This window comes from Artemia sp. Qi Xiang Cuo, chromosome 15 (genome assembly GCF_049724085.1).
Source record: "Artemia sp. Qi Xiang Cuo chromosome 15, ASM4972408v1, whole genome shotgun sequence".
Taxonomy (NCBI): domain Eukaryota; kingdom Metazoa; phylum Arthropoda; class Branchiopoda; order Anostraca; family Artemiidae; genus Artemia; species Artemia sp. Qi Xiang Cuo.
Window position 1 is genome coordinate 10,363,890 of NC_142808.1, and position 27,594 is coordinate 10,391,483.

The window sequence follows — 27,594 nt, forward strand, 5'->3', positions numbered from 1 at the left end:
ACTACGTATATTGAACCTGAACTGTTGAAACTTGCTACAATCATAGAAAATCACAGAATGCTGGCAGATCATTTGGTCATGACTTTATAAAACTATTTCACGCGAAGTTTCAGCTGCAAAACACAGAATTTAACAGACATTGGAACTGAGCTCTACTGAGCACCACAAGATTCTCGATGGTATTTATCGCTTCCGCTGTCCTATATTTCAGAATGAATTCGGGAATTCTATTTCTTACCTTGTAATCCAGATTGATTTCCAACAGAATTTCAGAAAACTCAGTCCCAACAGAAAATGGTACTGAATCAACCAAAACTGGGTAGAAGAGAATAAGTGTAATGCCGTACATTTCTACTTACCTTTTCCGATATTAGCTTTACCTGAGGCATTGCACGGGGCAAAATGAACTACGAGGACAAGAAAACTAAATTTTCGCTGCTTTAGTTTTGAATTCGCCGCTCGTCGTGACATTGGAGTCGAATTTTCAAAAGTAAAATGCCAAATGAAAATGTCGTTGCCCCAGTGTAATAGCGCAAATCCAGAGGGAACAAAGAAAAACAAAGAATATTGGTGATACAGTACAGAAAAAATAGTAATACAGCCAAAATCGTTGAAAATCTCTTTTTAATAAAAAAAATCCATGGTTTTTAGCAAAAATCATGGTTTGTAGCAAAAAACCCCGGTTTTTGTTCAAAAAATCCCAAAAATCTCGGACAGAAAAAATCCCAGACTGCCAAAAAAATTCCGAAAACTGAGATTAATACCGGACGGCGGCAACCCTGTTTATAACTAATAACCAGTTTTGCCAACTTTCTGACTTCACTGAGCGTCCAAAAAATTTGTCATTTTTATCCAAATGATGTCTACATTTTGTCTATGATATGTCCATCTTGAAATTTCAAAACGTGTTGTTTTTTCAAGACTTATGCTATTGACCAAAAAATATATTGTGAATCTGTTTCAAACGGCAAGTTAACATCAAATATAATGAAAACGAAAAACAATTCATTTAATTCATCCATACCTAATGAATTAATGTGAAAGCACTAAACTCATAAAACATGTAAACATTAAAAAACTACTTGTGGGAGCTGAAAGCTCAGAAAATTCAAAACTTTATCTAAACATTTGATCGATCAACTTTAGTCAAACAGTTCGTGATAACGAACTGTAAGGAGCGACGCGGCTCATAAGTAACCGAAACTCTAAGAACCGGAATTTTGATACCAGTATATACATCAAAACAATTAGAATTTTATGCTGATTTCAAATATATAAGTTTCATCAAGTTTAATTTTACCGTTCAAAAGTTACGAGCCTGAGAATATTTTCCTTATTTTCGAAAAAAGGGGAAACACCCCCTAAAAGTCATAGACTACGTATCAGGGATTCCTACTGTAGAGGTTTCAAGATCCTATCTGCAAAAATGTGCAATTTTGTATTTTTTGCCCGAAGAAAGATCACAGATGGGTGTTTATTTGTTGTTGTTATTTTTAAGGGGTGATCGTATCGAACCAGTGGTCCTAGAATATCGCGAGAGTGCTCATTCAAACGAAAATTAAAAGTTCTAGTGCCATTTTTAAGTGACCAAAGAAATTAGAGTACAACTAGGCTCTCTCCCTCGTTCATTCTTTTGCAAAAGTCAACCGATAATAATTTTGAGATAGCCACTTGGTTCAACATAGTCAAAACATCTAATAAATTTGTCTTTGAGGATGAATTAATCCCCCACAATCCCCGGGGGAAGGGCTACAAGTTTTGAACTTTGCCCTTTGTTTATATATTACATTTAAAAAAAACAAGTTTTTCCAACTGAAAGCTAGGATCAAAATTAAAACTTAAAACAAACAGAAATTATTATATATATGAGGGAGGATGCTCCTCCTCATCACCTCGCTCTTTACGGTAAAGTTTTTTAGGACTTTAAAAAAAAGCTTTTCATCGTTCTAATTAAAAGAACTTAGTGTTTCAGGAGTCATTCTTAAGGAATTGGGACAGAATTACAACTTTAGCGTAAAGAGCGAGGTGTTTCAGTATTTAATGTCGCTCCTTACTTACACTTCAAAAAAGTGTTTTTATTATTTAATTCAGTTAAAGATCCAAGTAATCAAAATAAACCTCTGCAAATGTCAAGCAGAGCATTAAGCTAAGAAAAGAATGAAAATCTCCATTATTAGGGATTGCTAACATTATTAGGGATTTATTTGAAATACATTTGAAAAATTTAAAGGTAATATGTATATTGATCGTAGGATAATTGATAATTATTTGTAAATGGCGTAAGAGCTGTCAGAATAGGGAAAGGGGGTGCACGCGCGGCGGTAGCGGTGCGCGCGCAAATATTTTCACTTGCACACAAATATTTTCATTTTTTTAACAACTCGGACTTTTTTGGCCTGGATTCGCACTCTATTTTGAAGTTGGCAGTTGGCAACCCTGAATTATTGTTATTTTTTGCAATATTGTTAGGCTATCTAGTTTTTTGCAATATTGTTAGGTGTGGCAGCATTTCCCTATAAGCCTGTAGAGATTAAAAATGGTGAAAATTCACGTTGAATATTGGTAAGTTAATTTATTGAAATTTTAAAGTAGGGGTTTCTATTTTATCTTAGAAAATAGCCTAATTAATTTAGAACCAGGTGAATAAAACTCCAAGTAGGCCGAATAGATTGGCTAGGCCTACTTATTGAATAAAAAATGTCACAATTGTACTTTTTTATACCTTGCCCCCATAGGTATAGACCTTGTCTAGGGGGCAGGAAGCCAATTCTGTGATGGAAGGGGAGAGCTGAAGTTATAGGCTAGGCAGTTCACAAAACCTCACATCACCAGCAGGTTCTATTGGTAAATGTTTACCAAATCATATTATTGAGTTACAACTAAAGTGAATATACTACTTGATGCCTTTTTGGTAAAAATTTAGAATTGTGGCCCCTGATAAGGAGACATGTTAAGAAAACAATTCTTCTTTTGTTGGAAATGAATTTTAGCCCCCACCCCTATATATACCAATTCAGGGTATATATTTGCACATTAGGGCGTAGAGGTAATTTTATTTCTGATGTAAATGAGAGGTAAGTTTAAACTTTCCCCCACCCCCCTAATGTGCAAATATATACCCTGAATTGGTATATATAGGGGTGGGGGCTAAAATTCATTTCCAACAAAAATGTTTAGGCTAATATATTTATAAAAAAGGTATCAAGTGGTATATTCACTTTAGTTGTAACTTAATAATATGATTTGGTAAATATTTACCATTATATCTTACCTTCTGAATTCTATACTCATCAGTAATCACCAAAATCACAAATCATCAATTAGCTTCAGTTTAATCTTCTTGGATTGCTGTAGCCTTCTTTTATTATTATAGCCTCTACTTGGATTACTTAGCCTACATTATCTTCTTTGTAATTGACTACTATAATATAATAAACCCAATATCCTAATTCTAATTTCCAGAAAATATAAACACCACAAAATCACACAAATTACATTACAGTTAGATCTAAAAATTTAATTCAAAAGTTTAAAGTTAGATAATATTAAACATCAAAACTGATGTATCTGTATCAACAGTGAATATCAAATTATAAATATTGATATCACAAATGAGTTTCGAAATTTCTGTTTATTTCCAGCTTTCTCAACTATCTACCAGTGAACATCTAACAGAAAATTCCTTAGGATTAACAACAGATTAAAACAGATTAATTTGGCTTAAATTTTTGCTGAAACAATAAAAATTGAAAACCCCAAATCAAGGAAAAACAGTTTTTGGTGAAGTTAGTGATCTTTCCATTACTGAGCTATACTTTGCACCCTGGTGTTTTCCACAAACAAAAAATTAATACACCAAATACAATGGAGTTCAGAGAGTTTGGTGTAAAAAAAAATTAATATGCAGCTGAAACAAGCTTACAGAAAAAATCAGGTTTTCAAATTGAATGTTATTCACTCATACCCAGAAATTTAGCAGCTAAGTCTTAGCTGCATTGTGCAACCATTTGTTTGAGCAAGTGTTTTAATATTTTTATTGTGAATTTTCTGACATATATGTCTTGATATGATGAAAGGTAAAAACTCTCTGAAGTAGAGAGATTAAAAGTAAAGTTTATTTTTTTCTTATAACTCCAAAATATATGAAAAGATTGGAATTAGAATCACCAAAATTACCAAGAAACCAAGTCAGAAAAGAGCAGTTTTTTTCTTTTGAAACTTCAAAGTTGCATTTGAAAAGTACAAAAAGCAACATTCACAGTTATGCCTTTAAACAGCCAATTCTGCCATGCATAATTAAGGTAATTGATCAAAATTTTTGTTCTTTACAATTCTATGTTTTTGAACCTTCAAAATTGCCTTTGAAAAGGACAAAAAAAACCACATCTCACTGTTACTTGTTCCCTGTTCTGAAAAAAAAAAACAGTTCTCTGTTTTTTTTCATGTATTTTAATGGAAATACTATGTTCCTTGCAACATCTAATAGAGTTGTCACTCTTTTCTGTTTGTTTTTCCTTTTTTGCTCAGCAAGCTGTAAGCTTGCTAAGCTTGAGTGACTTTGTTGAGTAGGAAATCAACTTGACCACTATCATTAATGAAGTCATCATAATCTGACAAAAATTCTTCTTAAGTCATAGATATAGGAAAAATCCCAGAGCTTAAATTAAGCCTTGGAATATATTTAAACCTTCTATATATTAGAAAATGACTTTGCAGACAGATCTAACCTTGTCTTACCTGTCTTTAATGGGGAATCCCAAAAATTGTTCCTTAATTTTATTATTTTAAAAATCTTTCCACAAAGAAAGTTTTCCAAAGAAAAGTAAAGAGCTCCATTAAATCATAATGAGCAGAAATAAAGTCAAATAATCTTCCAAGTTTAAAACCAACACAAATCACTATCAATAAATAAATGAAACCCAAAATAAAAAAAAATTACAATAAATAACCTTCATTTAATTAAAATCATCAATTAATTTAAAAAAAACTCTTTCCACAATATAATTTTTTCAAAGAAAAGTAAAGAGCTCCTTTAAACCAAAAGTTAGCAAAAATAGAATAAAATAATCTACCAAGCATAAAACTACCACAAATCAGCATCAAAAATAAATGAAGCCCAAAATGAACAGAAATTACAACAGATAACCTAGTCAAAGTCAAAACAAACAAAAATTAACTTGAGTAGGGCTGACAACCCCCATGCCTTCTCAAGACCAGAACATAATTTGTACTTTACTAAAAAATAAACAAATGACCATGAATTATCAATTTAGTATGCATATAGTGATTTTTATTCCTTAAAATTTTAATATTTTTTTGTTTATTAAAGTCAAAAAAGTGAAAACATTTAAAATGTGTTCTGTTTTCAGTGAAGTTCAAATTATGTTTTTCTATCTGGAAATCAACTACGCTATCTCAAAATTTTGATTGGATGTGTTTGGGGGCCTGCTGGGCTTGGGAGGGGGCTAGTGGCCCTCCAACCACCTTCGACTATTAAAAAGGACACTAGCAAATCAAAATTTCCAATTGAATGAGCTTTTTTCAAAATCTCTACAACACCTCCTTCGATACGAAGTGCCCGGGTATGGAGAAGAAGAAGAAAGAAAAATAAATAATACATTGTGCCCACATTGTTCTTTACTTAGGCAGCGCTAATGCACTACCTATGATATTGTTACTTTGATATCAGTTTTGATACTTTGATGAATATTTGATTTTTTTTAAGTTTGATTTTCAAATAGGGAATTTTTAAACACTTAGAAATTTTTTGCAATCAAAAAAAACAAAAATTAATAAAAAAAAACTTTCCTCAGTCTTAAGCTCAGCAGATAAAAATACCTTTGAAAGTTCAAACTGAAAACAACCAGAAATTAATATTAAAGAATATATGAAAGCCAAAACGAAAATAAGTTAAATAAACAATTATAGCAAAAACGTACAACGATTAATAACATAAATGTATAAATAGAACTTAAAGCGAGTAATGCTTAGATTTAATATGAATATAAACCTTAAAACGAAAAAAAATATTTTCCTATTGAAGAATAAATGAAAGTTAAAACGAACAGAAATTAAATTTGCAATCAATGCAAACAAACATATTATAGATATTAATGTAAATTAATAAGTAAATCTTAAAACGAGTGAAACTTAAATTTAATATGCAAATCAAGCTTGAATGAACAAAATCACCACAAACAAGAGTTTGGGTATGACCTCCTTCTCTCACTGTAAAATTCTAAAACCTACCGCGTCATTTGCTTTACTGAAAACTATAAGCGTCTTGAACAGTCTTGTAAAGTATAAACAATATCAAATTGAATATGTGATGTATAATGATTTAATATTTAAAAGATCCATCAGTTCAAGAATTTATTTCACTGTAAGTTTATTTTTATTTTCAATGCTGTAAGAACTGGAAAAGAAAATATTTGTAATATAATCCATTTTCAGTTAGGAAAGAAGGTAGTATCCAAATACTTATTTGTAGAACTATATTCGTCTATAATAACTTTAAGAAGAGCTAATAAGATAAACTGAATATTTAATGCATAATGATATTAATTGCTGAAAGCTCAACAGTTCAAAATGTACTGTAACTTTTATGTCGATTTTCAATATTAAGTACAAAAGAAAATATTTGTCACAAAATTGTTTTTTCAGTGAAGTGCCATTGACGCAGTAGGTTTTAGACTTTTACAGTGAGAGAAGGAGGTCATACGCAAACTCTTGTTTGTGGTGATCTTTGTTCGTTTCAAGCTTGATTTGCATGTTCAATTTAAGTTTCACCCGTTTTAAGATTTATTTATTAATTTGCATTAATACCTATTGTATGTTTGTTTGCATTGATTATTTATTTAATTTCTGTTCATTTTAAGTTTCATTTATACTTCAATAGGAAAATATTTTTTTCGTCTTAAGTTTGATTTTCATATTCAATCTAAGCATTACTTGCTTTAAGATCTATTTATTCATTTATATTATTACTTGTTATGTATTTTTGCTATGATTGTTTATTTAATTTCTGTTCATTTTGGGTTTCATTTATTCTTTAATAGTAATTTCTGGTCGTTTTGAGTTTGAATTTTAAAAGGTATTTGTATCTGCTGAGCTTAAGACTGAGGAAAGTTTTTTTTTTATTAATTTTTGTTTGTTTTGATTGCAAACAATTTCTAAGTTTTTAAAAATTCCCTATTTGAAAATCAAACTTAAAAAAAAATCAAATATTCATCAAAGTATCAAAACTGATATCAAAGTAACAATATCATAGGCAGCGCAATAGCGCTGCCTAAGTAAAGAACAATGTGGGCACAATGTATTATTTATTTTTCTTTCTTCTTCTTCTCCATACCCGGGCACTTCGTATCGAAGGTGTTGTCGTAGAAACTTCGAAAAGGGCTCATTCGATTGGAAATTGGAGTGGCTAGTGCCCTTTTTAATAGTCGAAAGTGATTGGAGGGCAATTAGCCCCCCCCCCCTACCCATCAGTCCCTTAAACACATCCAATTAAAATTTTGAGATAGCGTAGTTGATTTCCAGATAGAAAATATGTTTTCGAGGAGGACACTCCCCCACAACCATCAGGGCAAGGGTTTCAAGTTATGCCCTGAGGGCATATAAGAACAATGTTGGCACAATGTATCATCTATTATTTTTTTCCTTTAGAGCAGGGCACTTCATATGGAAGGGGTCGTCGTAGAGACTTCAAAAGGGGCTCATTCGATTGGAAATCGAGAGTTCTAGTTCCCTTATTAATTGTCAAAAGTGTTGGGAGGGCAACAAGCCCCCCCCCCCCCACGCTCAAAATACCCCCAAACACATCCGATCAAAATTTTTAGATAGCCATTTTGTTCAGCGTAGTTGATTTCCAGATAGAAAATATGTTTTTGAGGAGGAGACTCCCCACAACTCTCAGGGCAAAGGTTTTAATTTATGCCCTGGGGGCATACACGGTTTTTATAGAAGGCCTTGTCGTAGAAGCTTCAAAACAGGCTCATTCGATTGGAAATTCAAAGGGCTAGTGCCATTTTTAATAGTCGAAAGGGGTTGGAGGGCACCTAGCCCCCCCCCCCCCCACGCCCATCATTCCCCCAAACACATCCAATCAAAATTTTGAGATAGTCATTTTGTTCGGCGTAGACTAATTGATTTCCAGATAGAAATATATGTTTTTGAGGAGGACACCCCCCACAACCCTCAGGGCAAGGGTTTTAAGTTATGCCCTGGGGGCATATAAGGTTTTTATAGAAGGCGTTGTCGTAGAAAATTCAAAACAGGCTCATTCGATTGGAAATTCAAAGGGCTATTGCCCTTTTTAATAGTCGAAAGTGATTGGAGGGCAACTAGCCCCCCCCCCCACGCCCATCATTCCCCCAAACACATCCAATCAAAATTTTGAGATAGCTATTTTGTTCAGCATAGTTAATTTCCTGAAAGAAAATATGTTTTTGAGTAGGACACTCCCCCACAACTCTGTGGCAAGGGTTTTAAGTTATGCCCTGGGGGATTTAAGGTTTGGCGTTGTCGTAGAAACTTCAAAAAAGGCTCATTCAATTGGACGTTCAAAGGGCTCGTGCCCTTTTTAATAGTCGAGAAAGTAATTGGAGGACAGCTAGCCCCCCTCCCCCCACGCCCTCAGGGCAAGGGTTTTAAGTTATGCCCTGGGGGCATATAAGGTTTTTATAGAAGGTATTGTCGTAGAAACTTCAAAAAAGCTCATTCTAGAGGAGTATACTCCCCCACAGCCCTCAGGGCAAGGGTTTTAAGTTATGCCCTGGGGGCATATAAGGTTTTTATAGAAGGTATTGTCGTAGAAACTTCAAAAAAGCTCATTCGATTGAAAATTCAAAGGGCTAGTGCCCTTTTTAATAGTCGAAAGTGATTGGAGGGCAAGTAGCCGCCTAGGCCCATCATTCCCCTAAGCACATCCAATCAAAATTTTGATTTAACCATTTTGCTCAGCATAGTTGATTTCTAGATAGAAAATATGTTTTTGAGGAGGACACTCCCCCACAACCCTCAGGGCAAGCGTTATAAGTTTTGCCCTGGGGGCATATAAGGTTTTTATTGAAATCTTTGTTGTAGAAACTTGAAAAAGGGCTCATTCGATTTTAATTCAAACGGTAGTACCCTTTTTAATAGTCGAAAGTAATTAGTGATATTTTTTGTTGTTGTTGTTTTTTAGACCAGGGCACTTCGTATCGAAGGAGTTGTCGTGGGAACTTTGAAAGGGGCTCATTCGATTGAAAATAGAAAGGGATGATGCCCTTTTTAATAGTCGAAAGTGATTGGGGGGCAACTAATCCCCCTTCCACTCCCACCCTCCCACGCCCACCGTCCCATTTGCCCATTATGTCTAAAAACTAAAGGTTGCCTTAAGATTAAATCAAACTGCACTATGATAATGCTTATTCCCAATAAGGCATCTCAGCAGTATCCCAAGAACGACTGAGGGTATTATGTTCAAACTTTCGGGGCTACTTCTGCTCTTAAAATTTAACCAAATCAAAATAGCGTAAGTGTATCCAAGCTGTCAAAGAAAGTAAACCAATTTTTTCTCGAATGGTATCAAGTTTTCCATTTCAGGTCAACTAGAGGAGGTATGAAACTAAATTAAACAGTACTATTTGTGTCCAGATTTTTAAAAGGGTGTATGTTGTTAAAAATTACTGAAAATTTTTCTCCAGCATACAAATAGCAGGCCAAACTATAAAGTCTTAAAAAGTGAAAAGATTTAAAGTGTTATTTTCTTTTTCCCTGAAAAGACTATGTCAATATAAAACGAACAGAAATTAATTAAAAAAACATTTTTCCACAAAATAAGTATTTCAAATAAAAGTAAAGAACTCCATTAAACAAAAAATGAGCAAAAATAAAATCAAATAATCTACCAAGCGTGAAACTACCACAAATCCACATCGATAAATAAATGAAACCCAAAACGAACAGAAATTACAATAAATAACTGAGTCAAACTCAAAACCAGCAGAAATTAACATAAGTTGGGCGCAAAACCCATATGCCTTCCCAAGGCCAGAACAAAATTTGCATTGTACTGAAAAAACACAAATGAATGTGCATTGTTAGTTTAATATACATATAGACCTACTGATATTTAGTAATCAAAATGTTAACATTATTTGATTTATTAAGGTTATAAAAGTAAAAACATTTATATTTTTTTCAGTAAAGTGCCAATTTTGTTCTGGCCTCGGGAAGGCATTGGGGTTTTGCGCCCAACTTATGTTAATTTCTGCTCGTTTTGAGTTTGGCTCGGTTATTTATTGTAATTTCTGTTCGTTTTGGGTTTCATTTATTTATCGATGCTGATTTGTGGTAGTTTTACGCTTTGCAGATTATTTGACTTCAATTTTGCTCATTTTTTGTTTAATTGAGTTCTTTACTTTTCTTTGAAAAACTTATATTCTGTAAAAAGTTTTTTTAATTAATCAAAGTAAAAAAAAGGGTTTGTGTCAACCTCAGAGTTTTTATTATCTGATGTTTGAACTAGGCCTATTTGTAACAAAATTGCTATCTCAAAATTTTTATTGGATAGGTTTGGTGAAAAAGGGAGTGGGGGGGCTAGATTAAGCTTCGGTCTCTTTTGACTCTTTAAAAGTGAACTAGAACTTTCTATTTTCAATCAAATGAGCCCTCTCTGAAGTTTATACGAGTATCCCTTCTATAAGAACCATACATATCCTCAGAGTAATATCTTACTATACCTGTCCCTGAGCCCTGGACGGTTGTGTTGACCCTGGAGTTTTAATATCTGATGGTTGAACTATTTTTAACAAAATGGTCACCTGAAATTTTTATTGGATGGGTTTATCCATCCGATACATCCAAAGGCGTAGAGGGCGGGAAGGGCTAGTTGCCCTCCGATGTTTATTCAGTCTGAGAAAATGAACTACAACTTTTAATTTCCATTCAAATGAACCCTTTCTGAAGTTTATACGAGCATGCCTTCCATAAGAACCATATATCCCCCCAGAGCAATACTTACAACGCCTGCCCCGGCCCTAGGGGAGGGGGTTGTGCTGACACAGGAGTTTTTCTTATCTGACCTTTGAACTATTTTGAAAAAATAGCTCTCTCAAAGTAAACAAATAAGAAGAACAACAGGGAAATTTTTTTATACAATACAGTGGAACGCAACTTTAAATGAACATTTCGACCCTATATCCAAGGGCCATCCTCAGCAAAACAGATGAAGAGAATAAAAACACTATAAAAGAAACTTATATTAAAATTCAATCAATAAAACTGTTTAAAAAAATTTTTAAAATAGCCCTAATATCATTACTTCAAGGAAATTCAACCAGGACTGGTACTCCAAACGAAATGGACAGAGAACAATTCATTCAGATGGAATTAAAATATTTACAGACAAGCTTTTAAAGCTAATCTCGCCTTCTTGGCAGCCAGCCTAGAAGGTCTATTCGTAATAGGTTGAGTGGAGTTATTTACTGGTTTTTTAATGTAATTAGTCAAATCATTTTTAATTAATTTTGTGTATAGGGCATTAAGCGAATATTCCCCCAAATCTCTATTTAAAGAAATATTACTATTTATTTTGATTTTAATTTCAATTGCCTCTCGAACGACCTGTTTTATGCCTCAATCATTGCTAATAAGGCAAGTTTCTTCAAAAAGCATTTTATAACTAGGGTTATCATATATGTGACTGCTTAAAGCAGAATCAAAGGAAATATTTGTATTATTAGAATTTAAAGCTTTAGTTATGTCATCTTTGTGTTGTTGCAGGCGTTTTTATAAAATTTGATGGGTTATAACAAAAAAAAAATGGCCACATTAACATGTTATTTTATAAAACCCACACTGGCGAGTAACTGGGGTTATATCTTTACCAGAATTTAAGAAATTCATGGTTTTAAAATTATTTGTAAATACGACATAAAAATTATTTTGTGTGCAAACTTTTTTTAAACTTGTAGTGACTTTTGGAATATATGGAAGGTAAATTATATTTGAGGGCTTGACGGGAACTTCACATTGCAAAAGACCCTTAATTTTACGGGAGTGTCTTGCCAATCTTCGGCTAATTGTATTGTTAATAAAGACAATAGGATAACCGTTTCCAAAAAGTATGTCTCTAATAAAATTTAGTTCATCTGAGATGTAAGATTCAAAGCAAATATTTAGGGCACGGTCAACAAGAGATGTAACAACACCTATTTTAACTTGTGGGGGGTGATTGGATTTAAAATGTAGATATCTGTTATTTTGTGTGGGTTTTCTGTAAATTGTAAAATCCAGTTTATCAATGTCACGAATAATTAAAACATCCAGAAACGGTAATTTATTTGCATTTTCAATTTCTAAGGTGAATTGTAAATTTCGGTCATATGTATTAAGGTGATCTAGAAAGCCCCTGCCTCCAATATTGGAAAGTGGTTATGTACAGCCTTTAAACCGTTATTTTATTCCCAAAAATCGTACATATGTAATTCGGTAGATTTAGTAGAAAAACTTAAAAGTGCAAGCAATTCAGAAAATACAATAGTAAGTTGTTTCGACATAGTTTCTATGTACACAAATATTGATGTAGCAATATCTGAGCAGTTATTAAAAATAAAATAGAAGAAAACTATCGTTTAATTGAAGATTCAACAACAGGAATAGATTGTGAGGTTTTAATGTCCCTAGTCAAAATTTGTAATAAGTATTCAATGTATTTTCAGTTCCGTAATTCTTTTTATCAACAAAAAAATGGTCTCCCTATGGGGGCGCCGCTATCCGGGTGATTAGCGAACATTTATGTAGAACGCCTTGAAAATTGGGCCTTAAATTCATATTTTTTAAAACATGCATATTGGGGGCGTTATATGGATGATGTAATATCACTCTGGAATTATGGGGGAAATGAACATAGGGGCTTTCTAGATCACCTTAATACATATGACCGAAATTTACAATTCACCTTAGATATTGAAAATGCAAATAACTTAACGTTTCTGGATGTTTTAATTATTCGTAACATCGATAAACTGGATTTTACAATTTACAGAAAACCCACACAAAATAACAGATATCTGCATTTTAAATCCAATCACCCCCCACAAGTTAAAAGAGGTGTTGTTACATCTCTTGTTGACCGTGCCCTAAATATTTGCTCTGAATCTTACATCACAGATGAACTAAATTTTATTAGAGACATACTTTTTGGAAACGGTTATCCTATTGTCTTTATTAACAATACAATTAGCCGAAGATTGGCAAGACACTCCCGTAAAATTAAGGGTCTTTTGCAATGTGAAGTTCCTGTCAAGCCCTCAAATATAATTTACCTTCCATATATTCCAAAATTCACTACAAGTTTAAAAAAAGTGCATACAAAATAATTTTTATGTCACCTTTACAAATAATTTAAAACCATGAATTTCTTAAATTCTGGTAAAGATATAACCCCAGTTACTCGCCAGAGAGGGGTTTATCAAATACCATGTGACTGTGACCATTTTTATGTTGGTAGAACCCATCAAAATTTAGAAAAATGCCTGCAACAACACAAAGATGACATAACTAAAGCTTTAAATTCTAATAGTACAAATATTTCCTTTGATTCTGCTTTAAGCAGTCACATATATGATAACCTTAGTCATAAAATGCTTTTTGAAGAAACTTGCCTTATTAGCAATGATTTAGGCATTATACAGGTCGTTCGAGAGGCAATTGAAATTAAAATCAAAATAAATAGTAATATTTCTTTAAATAGAGATTTGGGGGAATATTCGACTAATGCCCTATACACACATTTAACTAAAAATGATTTGACTAATTATATTAAAAAACCAGTAAATAACTCCACTCAACCTATTACGAATAGACCTTCTAGGCTGGCTGCCAAGAGGTCGAGATTAGCTTTAAAGTCTTGTCTGTAAGTATTTTAATTCCATCTGAATGAATTGTTCTCTGTCCATTTCGTTTGGAGTACCAGTCCTGGTTGAACTTCCTTGAAGTAATGATATTAGGGCTGTTTAAAAAAATTTTTTTTAAACAGTTTTAATGATTGAATTTTAATATAAGTTTCTTTTATAGTGTTTTTATTCTCTTCGTCTGTTTTGCTGAGGAAGGCCCTTGGATACGGGGTCGAAATATTCATTTAAAGTTGTGTTCCACTGTCTTGTATAAAAAAAAAAATTCCTGTTGTTCTTCTTATTTGTTTATGATGGAAATGCAGTGTGGTCTTCGTCGCTATTTGTCTCTCTCAAAGTTCTTATCGGATGGGTTTGAGGAAAATAGGGCGTGGAGAGATGAGGAAAAAGAGGCGTGTTATATGATCTGTGAACTATTTTTAACAAAATGGCTACCTCAAATTTTTATCAGATGTGTTTGGGGAAAAAGGGCTTGGGGGGCCAGTTGCCCTCTGATCACTTTTGACTCTTAAGAAGGGTACTATAACTCTCGATTTCCAATCGAATGAGCCTCCTCTGAAGTTTATGCAACCATCCCTTCTATATGAAGTGCCTGTGGGAAAAAAAATAAATGGAGTGTTGGGGGAGGCTAGCTGCCCTCCAATCGCTTTTGACTCTTAACAAGTGAATTACAACTTTAAATTTCCATCAAAGGAGTCCTCTAGGAATTTTATACAAGCATCCCTTCCATAACAACCATATATGCTCCCAGGGCATAACTTACAACGCCTACCCCCGGGCCCTGGGGGGCTGTGTTGACACCGGAGTTTTCTGTTAACTGAACCTCGAACTATTTTTAACAAAACGTCCATCTTAAAATTTTTATCTGATGCATTTAGGGCGTGGAGGAGGGGGGGCTATTTACCCTCAGATCTCTTTTGACTCTTAAAAAGTGAACAAGAACTTTCAATTTCAAATCAAATGAGCCCTCTCCGAAGTTTATTCGAGCAGCATCCCTTCCATAAGAACTATATATGCCCCTAGAGTATAACGGGCCTCTGGACCCTGGCGGGTTCCGTTGACACAGGAATTTTTCTTATCTGACCTTTGAACTATTTTTAATGAAATGGCTATTATAAAAATTATATCGGATGGGCTTGGGGAAAAAGGGTGTGTGTGGGGGGGTGGGGGCTAGTTGCCCTCGGATATCTTTTGACTCATAAAAATTGAACTAGAACTTTCAATTTCCTGTCAAATGAGCTCCCTCTGAAGTTTATACGAGCATCTCTTTCATAAGAACCATATACGCCCCCAGGAAAACACTTACAACGCCTATCCCCCGGGTTCTGGGAGGAGTTTTGTTATCTAATTTTTGAACAATTTCTAAAACACTGGCTATCTCAAAATTTGTAGCGGACGGGTTTGGGAAAAAAGCACGTGGGGGGGGGGGCTCTTTTGACTCTGTCAGAGTGAACTAGAACTTTAAATTTCCAATTAAATAAGCCCTCTATGAATTTTATACGAACATCACTTTCATAAGAATCATACAGGCCTTTAGAGCATAACTTAGAACGCCTTCCACTGGGATCTGGGAGGGTTCTATTGACACTTGAATTTTTCTTATCCGACCTCTGAACTATTTTTAACAAAATGTCTATCTCAAAATTTTCATCAGATGGATTTTGAAAAAGAAGGCGTGGGGGGGGGCTGCTGCCCTCGGACCTCTTTTGACTATTAGAAAGGGAGGTCGAGCTTTCAAATTTCCAATCAAATGAGCCCTACTCTGACGTTTATACGAATACCCCTTAAATATGAACATATATGCCCCATGACATAACTTACAGCGCCTGTCCCCGGTCCCTGGTGGGTTGTGACAACACCTGTGTTTTTGTTATCTGACTTTCGGGAATTTTTTAACTTAATGCCTATCTCAAAATTTTATTGGATGCATTTGGGGAAAAAGGGGCGTGGGGGGGGAGGCTAGTTGCCCTCAAGTCTCTTTTGACTCGAAGAAAATTAACTAGAACTTTCAATTTCCAAGCAAATGAGCCATCTCTGAATTTTTTACGAGCATCCCTTCTATAAGAACCATATAATCCCCCAGGGCAGAACTTATAACACCTGCCTTCGGGCCCGGGCGGCTGTGTTGACCTCTGAGTTTTTGTTATATGGTCTTTGAATTATTTAAAAAAGAGCTATCTCGAAGTTCTTATCGGATGTGTTTGAGGAAAAAAAGGCGTGGAGGGGGAGGCTATGTGCCCTCCAATCTCTTTAAACTATTAAAAAGGGCACTAGCCCTTTGAATTTCCAATCGAATGAGCCGTTTTTGAAGTTTCCCTTCGAAGAGCCTTTTTTGAAAACATATTTTCTATCTGGAAATCAACTATGCTGAACAAAAAGGCTGCCTCAAAATTTTGATTGGATGTATTTGGGGGAATGATGGGTGTGGGGGGCTAGTTGCCCTCCAATCACTTTCGACTATTAAAAAGGGCACTAGAACTCTCGATTTTCAATTGAATGAGCCCCCTTTGAAGTTTCTACGACGACCCCTTCCATGTGAAGTGCCTCTGGGAAAAAAAAGAAAAGAATAAAACATTGGAGCCGTATGGCCTTTATTATAGGCAACGCTATAGCGTTGCCTCTGAAATTGAGAGTTCTAGTGCTTTTTTTTACGTCAAAAGTGACTGGGGAACAACCAGCCCCTGTCTTAGCACCTTATTTGATATCTAGTCCTTTTTGTAACCCCTTAGGACATCTGATCAACTTTCCAGGGTATACATTTTGATCAGGATAGTTGAAAATAATCAATAAATTATCCGAGAATGACATAACCCAAAGGCCCCTGGGCCTTTGGGTCATGTTATAAAGGCTCCCACGATTTGAAGCCGCTGCTATACCCATTCGGCTGTGGCGAGGTATTTGCATATTTATTAATGTGGCCACTTTATTATTAAGACTGAACCTTACAAGCCAGCCGTAAAATCTAGTATTTAAGATGGTGATTTTTAGATGGCAATATTGCTAGAATGCAAAAGTAAATATTATGGAAGGTGTTTTATTGCGTAAACGGCAGCTGAATTATACTTGAAAGGGAAAAGTAGAATGTCAAAACTTAAAATTAATATCATTATAACTTTCTGAACAGAAAGTTATAATGATATAAAGAGCCATAGGTTATTCGAACTGTTAATTTTTTAAAAACATATTTTATAGTTGAAAAAAGGGAGGCATGTTCGATCATGGGAGTCCGGTGGTGTCAGGCTTTTAGGGATTATTTTCTTGGTCAAAAAGATCATACAAATTTTGCTGTGGGAAGGGGGCCTAGAAAAGAGCTACAAAAACTTTTCTTAATTAGTTCGAATCTTGCTCCTGTAAGTCCTTCTGCCAAGGCGACAAATGTACAGAAACTTATTCAAAGGATTGGTCCCTTCTCCAACAAAGAGGTTTATGCATTATTTTAAAAAATCACCTCTATCTTCAAATGCACTAAAAATGGAAAAAGAAGTTTCATTTTTTAAATAGAAAAGTAAATAATTATTTTCTACTTTTTAGTGTAGCCTGTGTGAAGATAAAACTACTAAACCTTTTCTTATATTTGTTCTTATTTCAACCAAACGATTCAGATCCATGCGTTTGCTAACAAATCTTGCTTGTAAAACTTTATGTTAATCACTGCGCTTACTTCTTTTGTTGACCAACCAGTAGTATGGCTACTTGAAATGATATTTGACAATCTGATTATATAAACAGACAAACTTAAATAAAAGGGTTTAAAATATAATCTTTGCAATACTTCTTGTCAGAAGAGTTCTAGGTCTCAAAACAGAGGAATAGAAATAAAAAAAAATTACATGTTTATTTGATAGGCAATGGGGGAACATGGAATCAAATGGTGAAGAAAAACATCCCTGGACTTAGATTATGCTGATGATTTAAGCCTCCTAGATGAAAGTGTGAGCAAAATGAACAAACTTTTGAAGGTTTTCTGAGTTCAGGGTGTTAGAGTAGGTTTGAAAATAAATGTTAAGAAGACTAAGTTGCTAAGGCTAGGAATAAATAAAGATGAAGAGATGACATTGAGTAACAAAAAGATTAATCAAGAGGATAGCTTCACTTGCCTTGTTAGTAGTATTAGTAGGCTAAAAACGACGGGTGCCTTGAAAATGTTAAAACTAGAATAGCCAAAGCTCATGGTGTTTTTTCACAGTTGAAATTTTTTTTGGAAGAATAGGAAGAAAAGTCTGCAAACCAAGATTAGAATATTGGAAGCTACAAGGATGGCAGTGGTCAAATAGCCTATGGTTCTGAAAGATGGGCGCCCCGAAACACGGAGGAAGATTTGCTAGAGGTTTTCCAGAGACATTCCCTACGGATTGTTTTGGATACCCAATTGACTGACCATATTTCAAACAAAGTGTGGTTCAATCTGCCTTTATAGGGCTATACCGAAAGAGAGGTTGGGATGGCTAGGGCGCTTTCTTTGGAAGAAGGATGACATATTGCCAAAGATTGTCCTTTTCAGCCACAGTTTATAGAATTAGAAGTATGATCATTCCTTATCTCACCCATTATAAAAACCCGGACCGAGGTGCGAGTGCTCCAGAGAACGTTTTTGCAGATATAAAAATAAGCGGCATCAGATCTTTTCACGGGTAGACAAGTCAGATTTCTCTTGGACGCGAAACTTGGCTTCAACGTTGGAACACTTATTTTGAAGAAACTAATTTTAAATTAATTTATTCCAATACATACATGAAAATCGGTGATTAGTTGTGCAATGTTATTATTAGATGTTTTTAGGAATTAAAAATAGGTTTCGAAGTCTCAAGTTGGTTTCAAAGGCGTTTTGAGAAAGTTTCTGCCAAAATACGTGTTCCACGGTAATTGGACCGCTGATGGCATATATATATATATATATATATATATATATATATATATATATATATATATATATATATATATATATATATATATATATATATATATATATATATAAATAAAAGTAGTTCAGATGTTTTTAGGAGTTACAAGTAGGTTTCGAAGTCTCGAGTTGGTTTCAAAGGCATTTTGAGAAAGTTTCTGCCAAAACACGTGTTCCAGGGTAATTGGACCGCTGGTCGCAGATCAAATGAGAGGAGCTGTTTTTACGTGGCGATATAAATATATACATATATATATATATATATATATATATATATATATATATATATATATATATATATATATATATATATATATATATATATATATATATATATATATATATATATATACTATATATATAGTATATATATATATACTACGAAAACTTTACGAAAAAAAAAGTTTTTTTTTTAAAGAAAAGTAAAGGCCATATTAAACTTAAGATCAGTAGAAATAAAATTTTCTGAAAGTTCCCTAAGAATTTAACGAAAAACACTTCTTAACAGACGTTTGGTATTTTCTTGGATAGGGCTATTGTGGTAACTTTTACCACAGCAACCAATAATTAGAACCCAAGTCCTAGAATTGGTCTCAATCAGGAACCCTTATCGCTATCTAAATTTACAAAGTGCAAAGATTTTCAAACAGAGGTGTTTATTGTTTAAAGTTCAGGAAAGGTCTGCCCATTTCATACGAAAACATTGATTGAAAACGAAAGTAGTCTTATCTAGAAAATAAATATCGTAGAAAATAAACATCACGACGTGAAAAAAAAAATGATAAACCATCCAGTGGCGGATCCAGAGAGGGGGCGAGGGGTGTCCCCCTATAGTAGTCTAAAGTAGCGTAATTTACCTAATTAACGCAAGTTTGCATTAAGTAAACTTGCTCCTAACGTAAGTTTGTCGGATCAACCTATTTTGCGCCCCCCCCTAAAAAAATCCTGGATCCGCCCGTGAAACCATCACACCTGCTCCACCAGTTATTAGAAGAAGAAAAAATTCCTTATTTTCACAAATTTCATCAACCCCCCGCACCCTTTTTTATAAAATCCTACATAGGTCGATCAGTTGAGTCCACTGTATGTAAATAATAGATTAAGTCATAATTTGTGTATAAATTAAGTCATACCTGTGAGATGGGACACTTACAAACCACTTTGCTGGCTCACCAAGTTTTTTTCTGCTTTCGCAATTACGAATAATGCACTTTGTAACCATTTCTCATTGATTGACGAAAACACACTAACCCGCTAATGCAGAAATAAGTGGGAGGAGCTTTTTGTTCGCACCGAGAATGAAGACCAGAAATGATCGGCGATAAACTTACTGGATAATTCTATAAACTGTGTTTTCAGCCAACCGTTTAGGGCTAAATGGAAAGCAGGTTGTCTTACATTGAGGTGGGAGGATATCATAAAGAAAGATTTAAGGCAAATGGGAACATCCTGGGAGATTGTAAAGAGGGAGGCTTTGAATAGATTGACATAGAGGATGAGCATGCGTAGCTGTGTTGGCCCCAGGCAGCTTGTAACTGCGGTGAGTTGTTAGTAGTAGTAGTAGTACTCTGAAAATTGAATTTTGCCATTTTCTTTTTGAAACAACTACATCCGAATTTTGATAAAACCATCAGTTATGTGCAAGTATTAGGATATATTGGGACAAGTCTCATTTGCCTCTGCATACTTCCAGAGTGAAGTCACAATCAAGATCAAAAACTGTTTCGTCAATCAATAACCAGGGAAGGCCAAGCATACCATGAACATAATCATCCATATTAAGTGAACATTTTCAAATGCACTAGCATTTTAGTGTCATTTAACTGCTACATAAAATCAAACCTTCCCTCTTCCCTCCTCAAAATAAAACCATGGGTACGTGTCTGGGGTGGATACCATACACATGGGTGGGTGTATCTAGGATTTTTGTGTGGGTTGGGGGGGGGGGGGGAACAATTCTTTTTTACAAAAAGGATCAAAAACTTGTTTGTATGCATTTTTGGTACTTTTTTGCCTGTCATATAAAAGTTTAAGGGAGGGGGTGTCAAACTCAGTTTGAATGATGGGCCGTGATGGTAAGAGATTCATCCCCTCCCTAAAAATCAGAATTGAAAATTAAAACTAGATTTGAAATTAGAATTGTGTAATTGTCTCATGGTATATTGCACCACTGGTAACTGATAAATGTTTTTCTTGACCCACCAATTGATCTTTATTATTACAAAAGAGTAGAAGCTGAATGAGAATGATCGAGTCGCCGAGAAGAAATAGAAGAGCCTGCTTTGTTTGTGATGACACATCACACCAGGCTTCTTTGCAAAAGCTAGTAGCAGGCACGATTTGAGGCACTTTACCAGATTATTATGAGGAATTTTCAGTTGCTGTGTTACCGTATTTCCTGTTGTGCAAAAAGTGGGGTAGCAAAGTAGTGAATTTTTTCAAGGAAATCTAGAGGCATAGCACCATCATTTGTATTAGGGTAGGGGGGGGCAATACGGGGTCCAAATCTGGATAGTCAATGGGCATTGACTATCCTTAAGGAATAAATATCAGAATATGTATATCAAACTGACAATAACGTGTTTTTTTTGTTTTGTTTTTTATTGTTTTTTTTTAGTAGAGTGCAAATTATGTTCTGGTCTTGAGAAGACATGGATGTTGTCAGCCATACTCCTTTTAATTTTTGCTCGTTTTGAGTTTGACTAGGTTATGTTCCCCACTTTGCTCATATAGCAGCTTAGGCCTGTTGCCCCCGCAATGTAGGACAGTGAATAATTGTTGGTAAAAACCACTTTATGCTTAAAGAAGCATATATACATTTCCAGGTTATACTTCTCCAAAGAAAAAATGCTTACACTTTTATTCAGAAAATGCTTCTGTATTTTTCATTAATATTTTTTTATTGTGCTTCATGCACCTTGATTGTGCTTGATTAATATTTTTTTATTGTGCTTCATGCACCTTGATTGTGCTTGATTAATATTTTTTTATTGTGCTTCGTGCATCTTGATTGTGCTTGATTAATATTTTTTTATTGTGCTTCGTGCACCTTGATTGTGCTTGATTAATATTTTTTTATTGTGCTTCATGCACCTTGATTGTGCTTCATTAATATTTTTTTATTGTGCTTCGGGCATCTTTATTTTGCTTGATTAATATTTTTTTATTGTGCTTCATGCATCTTGATTGTGATTGATTAATATTTTTTATTTTGCATCATGCACCTTGAGTGTGCTTGATTAATATTTTTTATTTTGCTTCATGAACCTTGATTGTGCTTTATTAATATTTTTTTATTGTGCTTCATGCACCTTGATTGTGCTTGATTAATATTTTTTATTGTGCTTCATGCACCTTGATTGTGCTTGATTAATATTTTTATTGTGCTTCATGCACCTTCATGCACCTTTACTGTGTTTCATGCACGAATCTATATGCTTAGCAGCAGAAAAAAGTAATAGAAAGTATTACTAAGGATTCACCGTCTGACAACCAAGTTCTGAGGTAGAAAATCTAGTTAATCTCAGGTCCAGCCTGCTGAATTAGCATTATCAGGCTTTCAATATTGAGGTGCTGGTTTCAGCTTGATTTTTGGCAATTTTTTCATCAGTAAAAAGTAAATATTGAAAATGACTCCTTTTTGAGTAATAATAGCATCAATTGAGTAAACGATCGATGTTAGAATATTTCACGTGTCGAGATGGATAAAAAAAAAAAATATTAAAAGGGAGGGGCAGCTTTTCTCTTCATAAATGAATATTTTGAAGTTATAGTTTTGGTAAGTTCACCCTATTTTGTCTCAGAGAGGAGGTATCAATTCGAAACTTTCGTGGGCAGTTTTGTTGGGAGAGGGGGCAAGGTGATTTTAAATTTGTGGTAAAAGGGGGCAAAACATGTTTTTGCTAATCTTCAAAAATAGTATATAATGGGTTTTTCGTCCTCTCTGTCCAATAGGCTTTTCGCTAGTTAATTTGTGATTTAGAATTTTCACAAGGTACACATTAGACAATACTTGTTTCTGGGCAAAATCGATGATAAAAATCCATTTTTAGTTTGTAATTTTATCTCTTCTCTAGACTCTATTTTTGTGTGTACTGGAATGTTTTATTAAAAATTTGGCAAAATAATGGTTGGAATTTGTACTGTTTATCAATATCTAGCCTGAAGGCTTGAAATGATAACACCCAAAGGCCTTAAAACTCAAATTTCACCATTTGAAAAGAGAGATAAACTGATCCTGTGAACTAAATATGGTTTTCATCTGTTGACAAAGTTGCCGACGTGGAGAAAATGAGGACACAGAACAGAATATAGAACAGAATATAACAGAACAGATAATAACAGAACAGAACAGAATATACAGTATTTCTTATGTTAATCGAATGCTGTAATATTGAATTTGTTTTTGACGAAACGTGAATTGAACAGACTGATTCTCTGTTCTGTTGATAGGTTATTTGAACTGAATAAGGCTCTGCCTGTCGGTATTTAGCACCAAATTCAAATTATTATACCCGTGGCTTTAAAACAACCTACTTTTTTTCTTTATCTTTTTTGTGTATTATGTAGTCTTTTTGAAAATATTGCAGAATCACTGCTGAAACCCAATTACTAAGGTGAGTTTAATGGGATAAGCTTTTTAGAAACGCAGAAGCATAGTCAATTTGAAAATTACTAAAATATTGGAAATTGGCATAGTCAATATCCAGGATAGTTTTCTCTAGCCTGTCTTATAAGCCAGGTCCGCTTGTCATTGAATATTTATAGTTGGTGCCTTCTCACCGTTAAGACATGACTTGTCACGAATCTCTTTGTTCTCTATTGCTTCACTTGGTGAAGCTTTCTTTACCCAGCTTTCTGTGAAGGCACATATTTTGTTTCAAATTAATTGAAATGCAGGATCAATTTTTGTTTTGTTTTTAATTCTTTTTTTCTGGATCTTTTTATTTTTATCTTAGTCTTTTTTACACTTCACTTTTTACCCTTTTGATAAGTTACCCGTTTGCTACCCTCGTTTAACCAATGTAATATCAAAATATACTTTAAACAAATATAGCAGTCATCCTGCCTTGTACTTTTGCTGCATGAATTTACATATTTGGACTTGTTTAAAAATGAGTCTTGTTTTTTGTACTGTTGTCTATTTTCTTGTTGTTGCTGTTTCTTTTTTCTCTCATATTTTTCTGTTTTAATCGTATTTTTCTGTTTTAAGCTACTTTTATTAACTTCTATTACTAACTTCTCCATAGACAAAGGCTTTTGTATGTGAAGCCGAAATATTCAGACCTAATTATTTATATAATTTATTTCTTACGGGTTTTCCCCGTTTTACAGTATTTTCATTTTTTTATAGTGGTGCATGAGGCTACGCCCCTCGCTATCAAGAGCTTGCAGCAAAAATTCGTAAAGCAGCTCCTGATGCGGAAGTAACTGGCAACGTTGGACGACGATGTAAGCTTTAAAATATGCAATTTTATTTATTTGGTTATATATTAGTTACATTTATAGCTTTTGTTTTCCATTTTTACTGTATCATGTGTTCGTAATTTGAATCTGCAAAAGAAAGCTATTGCCAATACTTACTTTTCGGCTGTAACTCAGGACGCTGACATTAATTCTTTTGGCGAGTTGGTTTATTTTCCGCTTCTGCTGCAGTTTAAAAAGTTTTACCTTTAATTCCCACATACTGGGCTTTTTAGAAAATCGCATCAATATTTTGTTAATTGTGGACAATTTTTTCCAGTATTTTTGCGGAAAAATTCAAACAGCATGCATTGGAATTTCGCAACACTGGAATGAAACTATCCTAGTTTCAAATGGGCTCCAGTTGAAACTATCCTTTGACAAAAAATGGTAAAAAGGGATTAGTGGTCTATCTTGTGCGGAATTTTGTGCCGAAAACAAAGAAATGAAAATCAAGATGACAAACGATTCTATGATCAGTAAATTAAAAAGAAGAGACCAAACAATCAAACGAATATTTCGCCCGTTTTAAACAAGGCGTCCTCAGCGTAGAAAAAAAAAGCGAAAAAAATCTACAAACGAAAACTGAAATAATATAGCCTAACCAAAAAATATAGATAAACTAAAAAAGATTAACTTAAAAAAAATTTAGTTCTTATTTCTATTTTTTTTTTAAGAGTTTTATACTAAAAAAGTACTTTATACCGGGGTCCCCCTCCTGACCTCAGTTCGCCCCCCTCCACCCAACTGAAATTTAATTTTTGCAGAAAAAAATCTTGTCAAAACTAACATTACCTGCATAATTCAAGCATTCAGAGAAACAAGTCAGATTTCTTTTAGTATATATTTGCCTTTATGGTAATATATGGCTCATTTTTCAATTTTCACTGTCATTTACACTTAATTTGGGACACTTGGATCCAACCTTGCTCCCCTCCCCCTGGATTTTCATGTAATTACGCCACTGGATGGCAGATAGCACATCACTGGGACATTACCAAAAATTATAATTTATCCCAATCTTTATTGCAAAAATAAAATAATAAGTGCCAAAAATATATTTTGATGAATATTATCGGTTTTCCTTTAACCATTCAGAATATTTTACGTATATTCGGCATGTTGTATCGTTATATTTTATAAGTAAACCACATTGCCATATTTTCAGAGGAGAGCCAGAATAAGGGTTTTTAGTTGTTCCGGGTTCAGTATTTGCCTCTAGATTCGTAAATGGGTCATGAAAATACAAGTAAAAGGTTTATTTCTTCTAGAAATAAACAAAAAAAAAATGTTCTGACTTGTAAATTTGTCTTAAAAATGTGGGTAAAGAAATCCCTTAAACCTCCGGCCTCGAACAAAAACCTGTTTGGTACTCCCTTCACCCCGAATGAAAATCCTAAATACAACCTTGAAACGCGCAAATGAAAATTTGCAACAAATAAGTGCACAGCGTTGGGTATATTATGGTTGTATATCGGGTATTATGTTGGGTAGTACTTCCTATTTGAATTGACTTTCATCATAGGCAGCGCAATCGCGCTGCCTAAGTAAAGAACGATGTTGGCACAATGTATCATCTATTATTTTTTTTTCCTTTAGACCAGGGCACTCCGTATCGAAGGAGTTGTCGTAGAAACTTCGAAAAAGGCTCATTCGACTGGAAATTGGAATGGCTAGTGTCCCTTTTAATAGTCGAAAGTGATTGGAAGGCAACTAACACCCCTTCCACGCCCACCATTCCCCAAACACATCCAATCAAAATTTTGAGATAGCCATTTTGTTCGGCGTAGTTGATTTCCAGATAGAAATTATGTTTTTGAGGAGGAAAATCTCCCACAACCCTCAGGGCATGGGTTTTAAGTTATGCCCTTGGGGCATATAAGAACGATGTTGGCCCAATGTATTATTTATTGTTTTTTTCCTTTAGCCCAGGGCACTTCGTATCGAAGAAGTTGTCGTAGAAACTTCGAAAATGGCTCATTCAATCGGAAATTGGAGTGGCTTGTGTTCTTCTTAATATTCGAAAGTGATTGGAAGGCAACTAACACCCCTTCCAGGCCCACCATTTCACGAAATACATCCAATCAAAATTTTGAGGGTGTGCAAACACCCTCACAAGTGCAAAAGCAGAAGAGGTGTACAAAAGCAGAAGATAGCTGGCCCCCAACTGAACATCGCAGTCCCTGGCTGAAGGTCCATGAAACGGAAATCAGTACTGTCGGTACGGATTGTAAACTCCAATGGGTACTTGCATGATAAACCTCTACAGCTGAAGTTGCTCATTCATTGACGTATTATATAACCGTTTTTTTTTTCGTTAGTTTCTTCCAGCTTAGCGTGAGACAAGACAAAGCGAAATGAATGAATAGATGGAAAATATATAATTTGGGCTATATATTTGCTCATTAGGGGGGGGGGTAAAGTATTTGGACAATGTGAAGTTAGAAAACAAATCTTACTACATAATATGCAGAATAATTGTACTTAACACATTAGGCATGCAGACCCGCTATACTTTACCCCACTCCCTAATGTGTAAATATATAGCCCAAATTTGTTTCTAAAGTATTATATTTTTATCATACTTAGGTATATTTGATTAGGATTGAGCGTCAGAGAAACATATTAGAAGAATATTAGGGAGGGGTATATCATACAAGTAGCCTCCAACGGCGTATTCTTTACCTCTACTTTTTATTTTAAATTTCATCTCGTCGACATTTTCAGTCATAGCCCATTAGATGCACGAGTTTAGTTTTGTTGTTGTATACTTAGACATTTGTGTTCCACTACGTCTATAACATACGTCTATAACATATAAGTCTATACGTCTATAACATATTAATTATCTTCCACTTCGTCTATAACATGGTAGTGCTAATTAGCCTCGAGCTATATTTAGAATTGTATTTTGCGCAAGTTTACGTTACCGTATGGAAAGTTTAATATAAAAGCAAAAAAAGGAATTTTTGGATTAGCAGTTATTAAGTTCGAAAATAAATTGAGAAAGCTTTCTTAGAAAGCCTTTCATGCTTGATTCTAGCTTAAATCTCCATCTCTGTTCCTCATTTTTAATTCTTATTTTTGCTTATGAGGAATTTTTAGATGATGAATATGATAGTTTCATGAATTTGTTCGTCAATTTAGGGTAAAAGGACTTATTTAAGTGTGAAAGGTTATACTTGACATAACTTAACCAATTAGCATAAAAAATTTCGTGCATAATGTGAACGCCGCTCAAGTTAAATTGTACTAAAATGGTCCTTTATCTTTATTGAATTTAAAGTTTAATGTAAGCACTATATCACTTGTGACCAAGGTACCTGTAATATT

The 27,594-nt window shown here is 34.3% G+C and overlaps 1 protein-coding gene across 1 annotated transcript in view; it reads left to right on the forward strand.

The window, feature by feature from the left end:
- Positions 1-2,403: 2,403 nt before the first annotated feature.
- Positions 2,404-27,594, forward strand: part of LOC148943311 (migration and invasion enhancer 1) — a 29,982-nt gene continuing 4,791 nt past the window's right edge. Inside the window, exons 1-2 of the mRNA XM_089100922.1 lie at positions 2,404-2,562; positions 24,152-24,249. Coding sequence (XP_088957048.1) covers positions 2,537-2,562; positions 24,152-24,249 — 124 coding nt within the window. The 5' untranslated portion in view covers positions 2,404-2,536. The remainder of the gene's footprint in view (positions 2,563-24,151; positions 24,250-27,594) is intronic.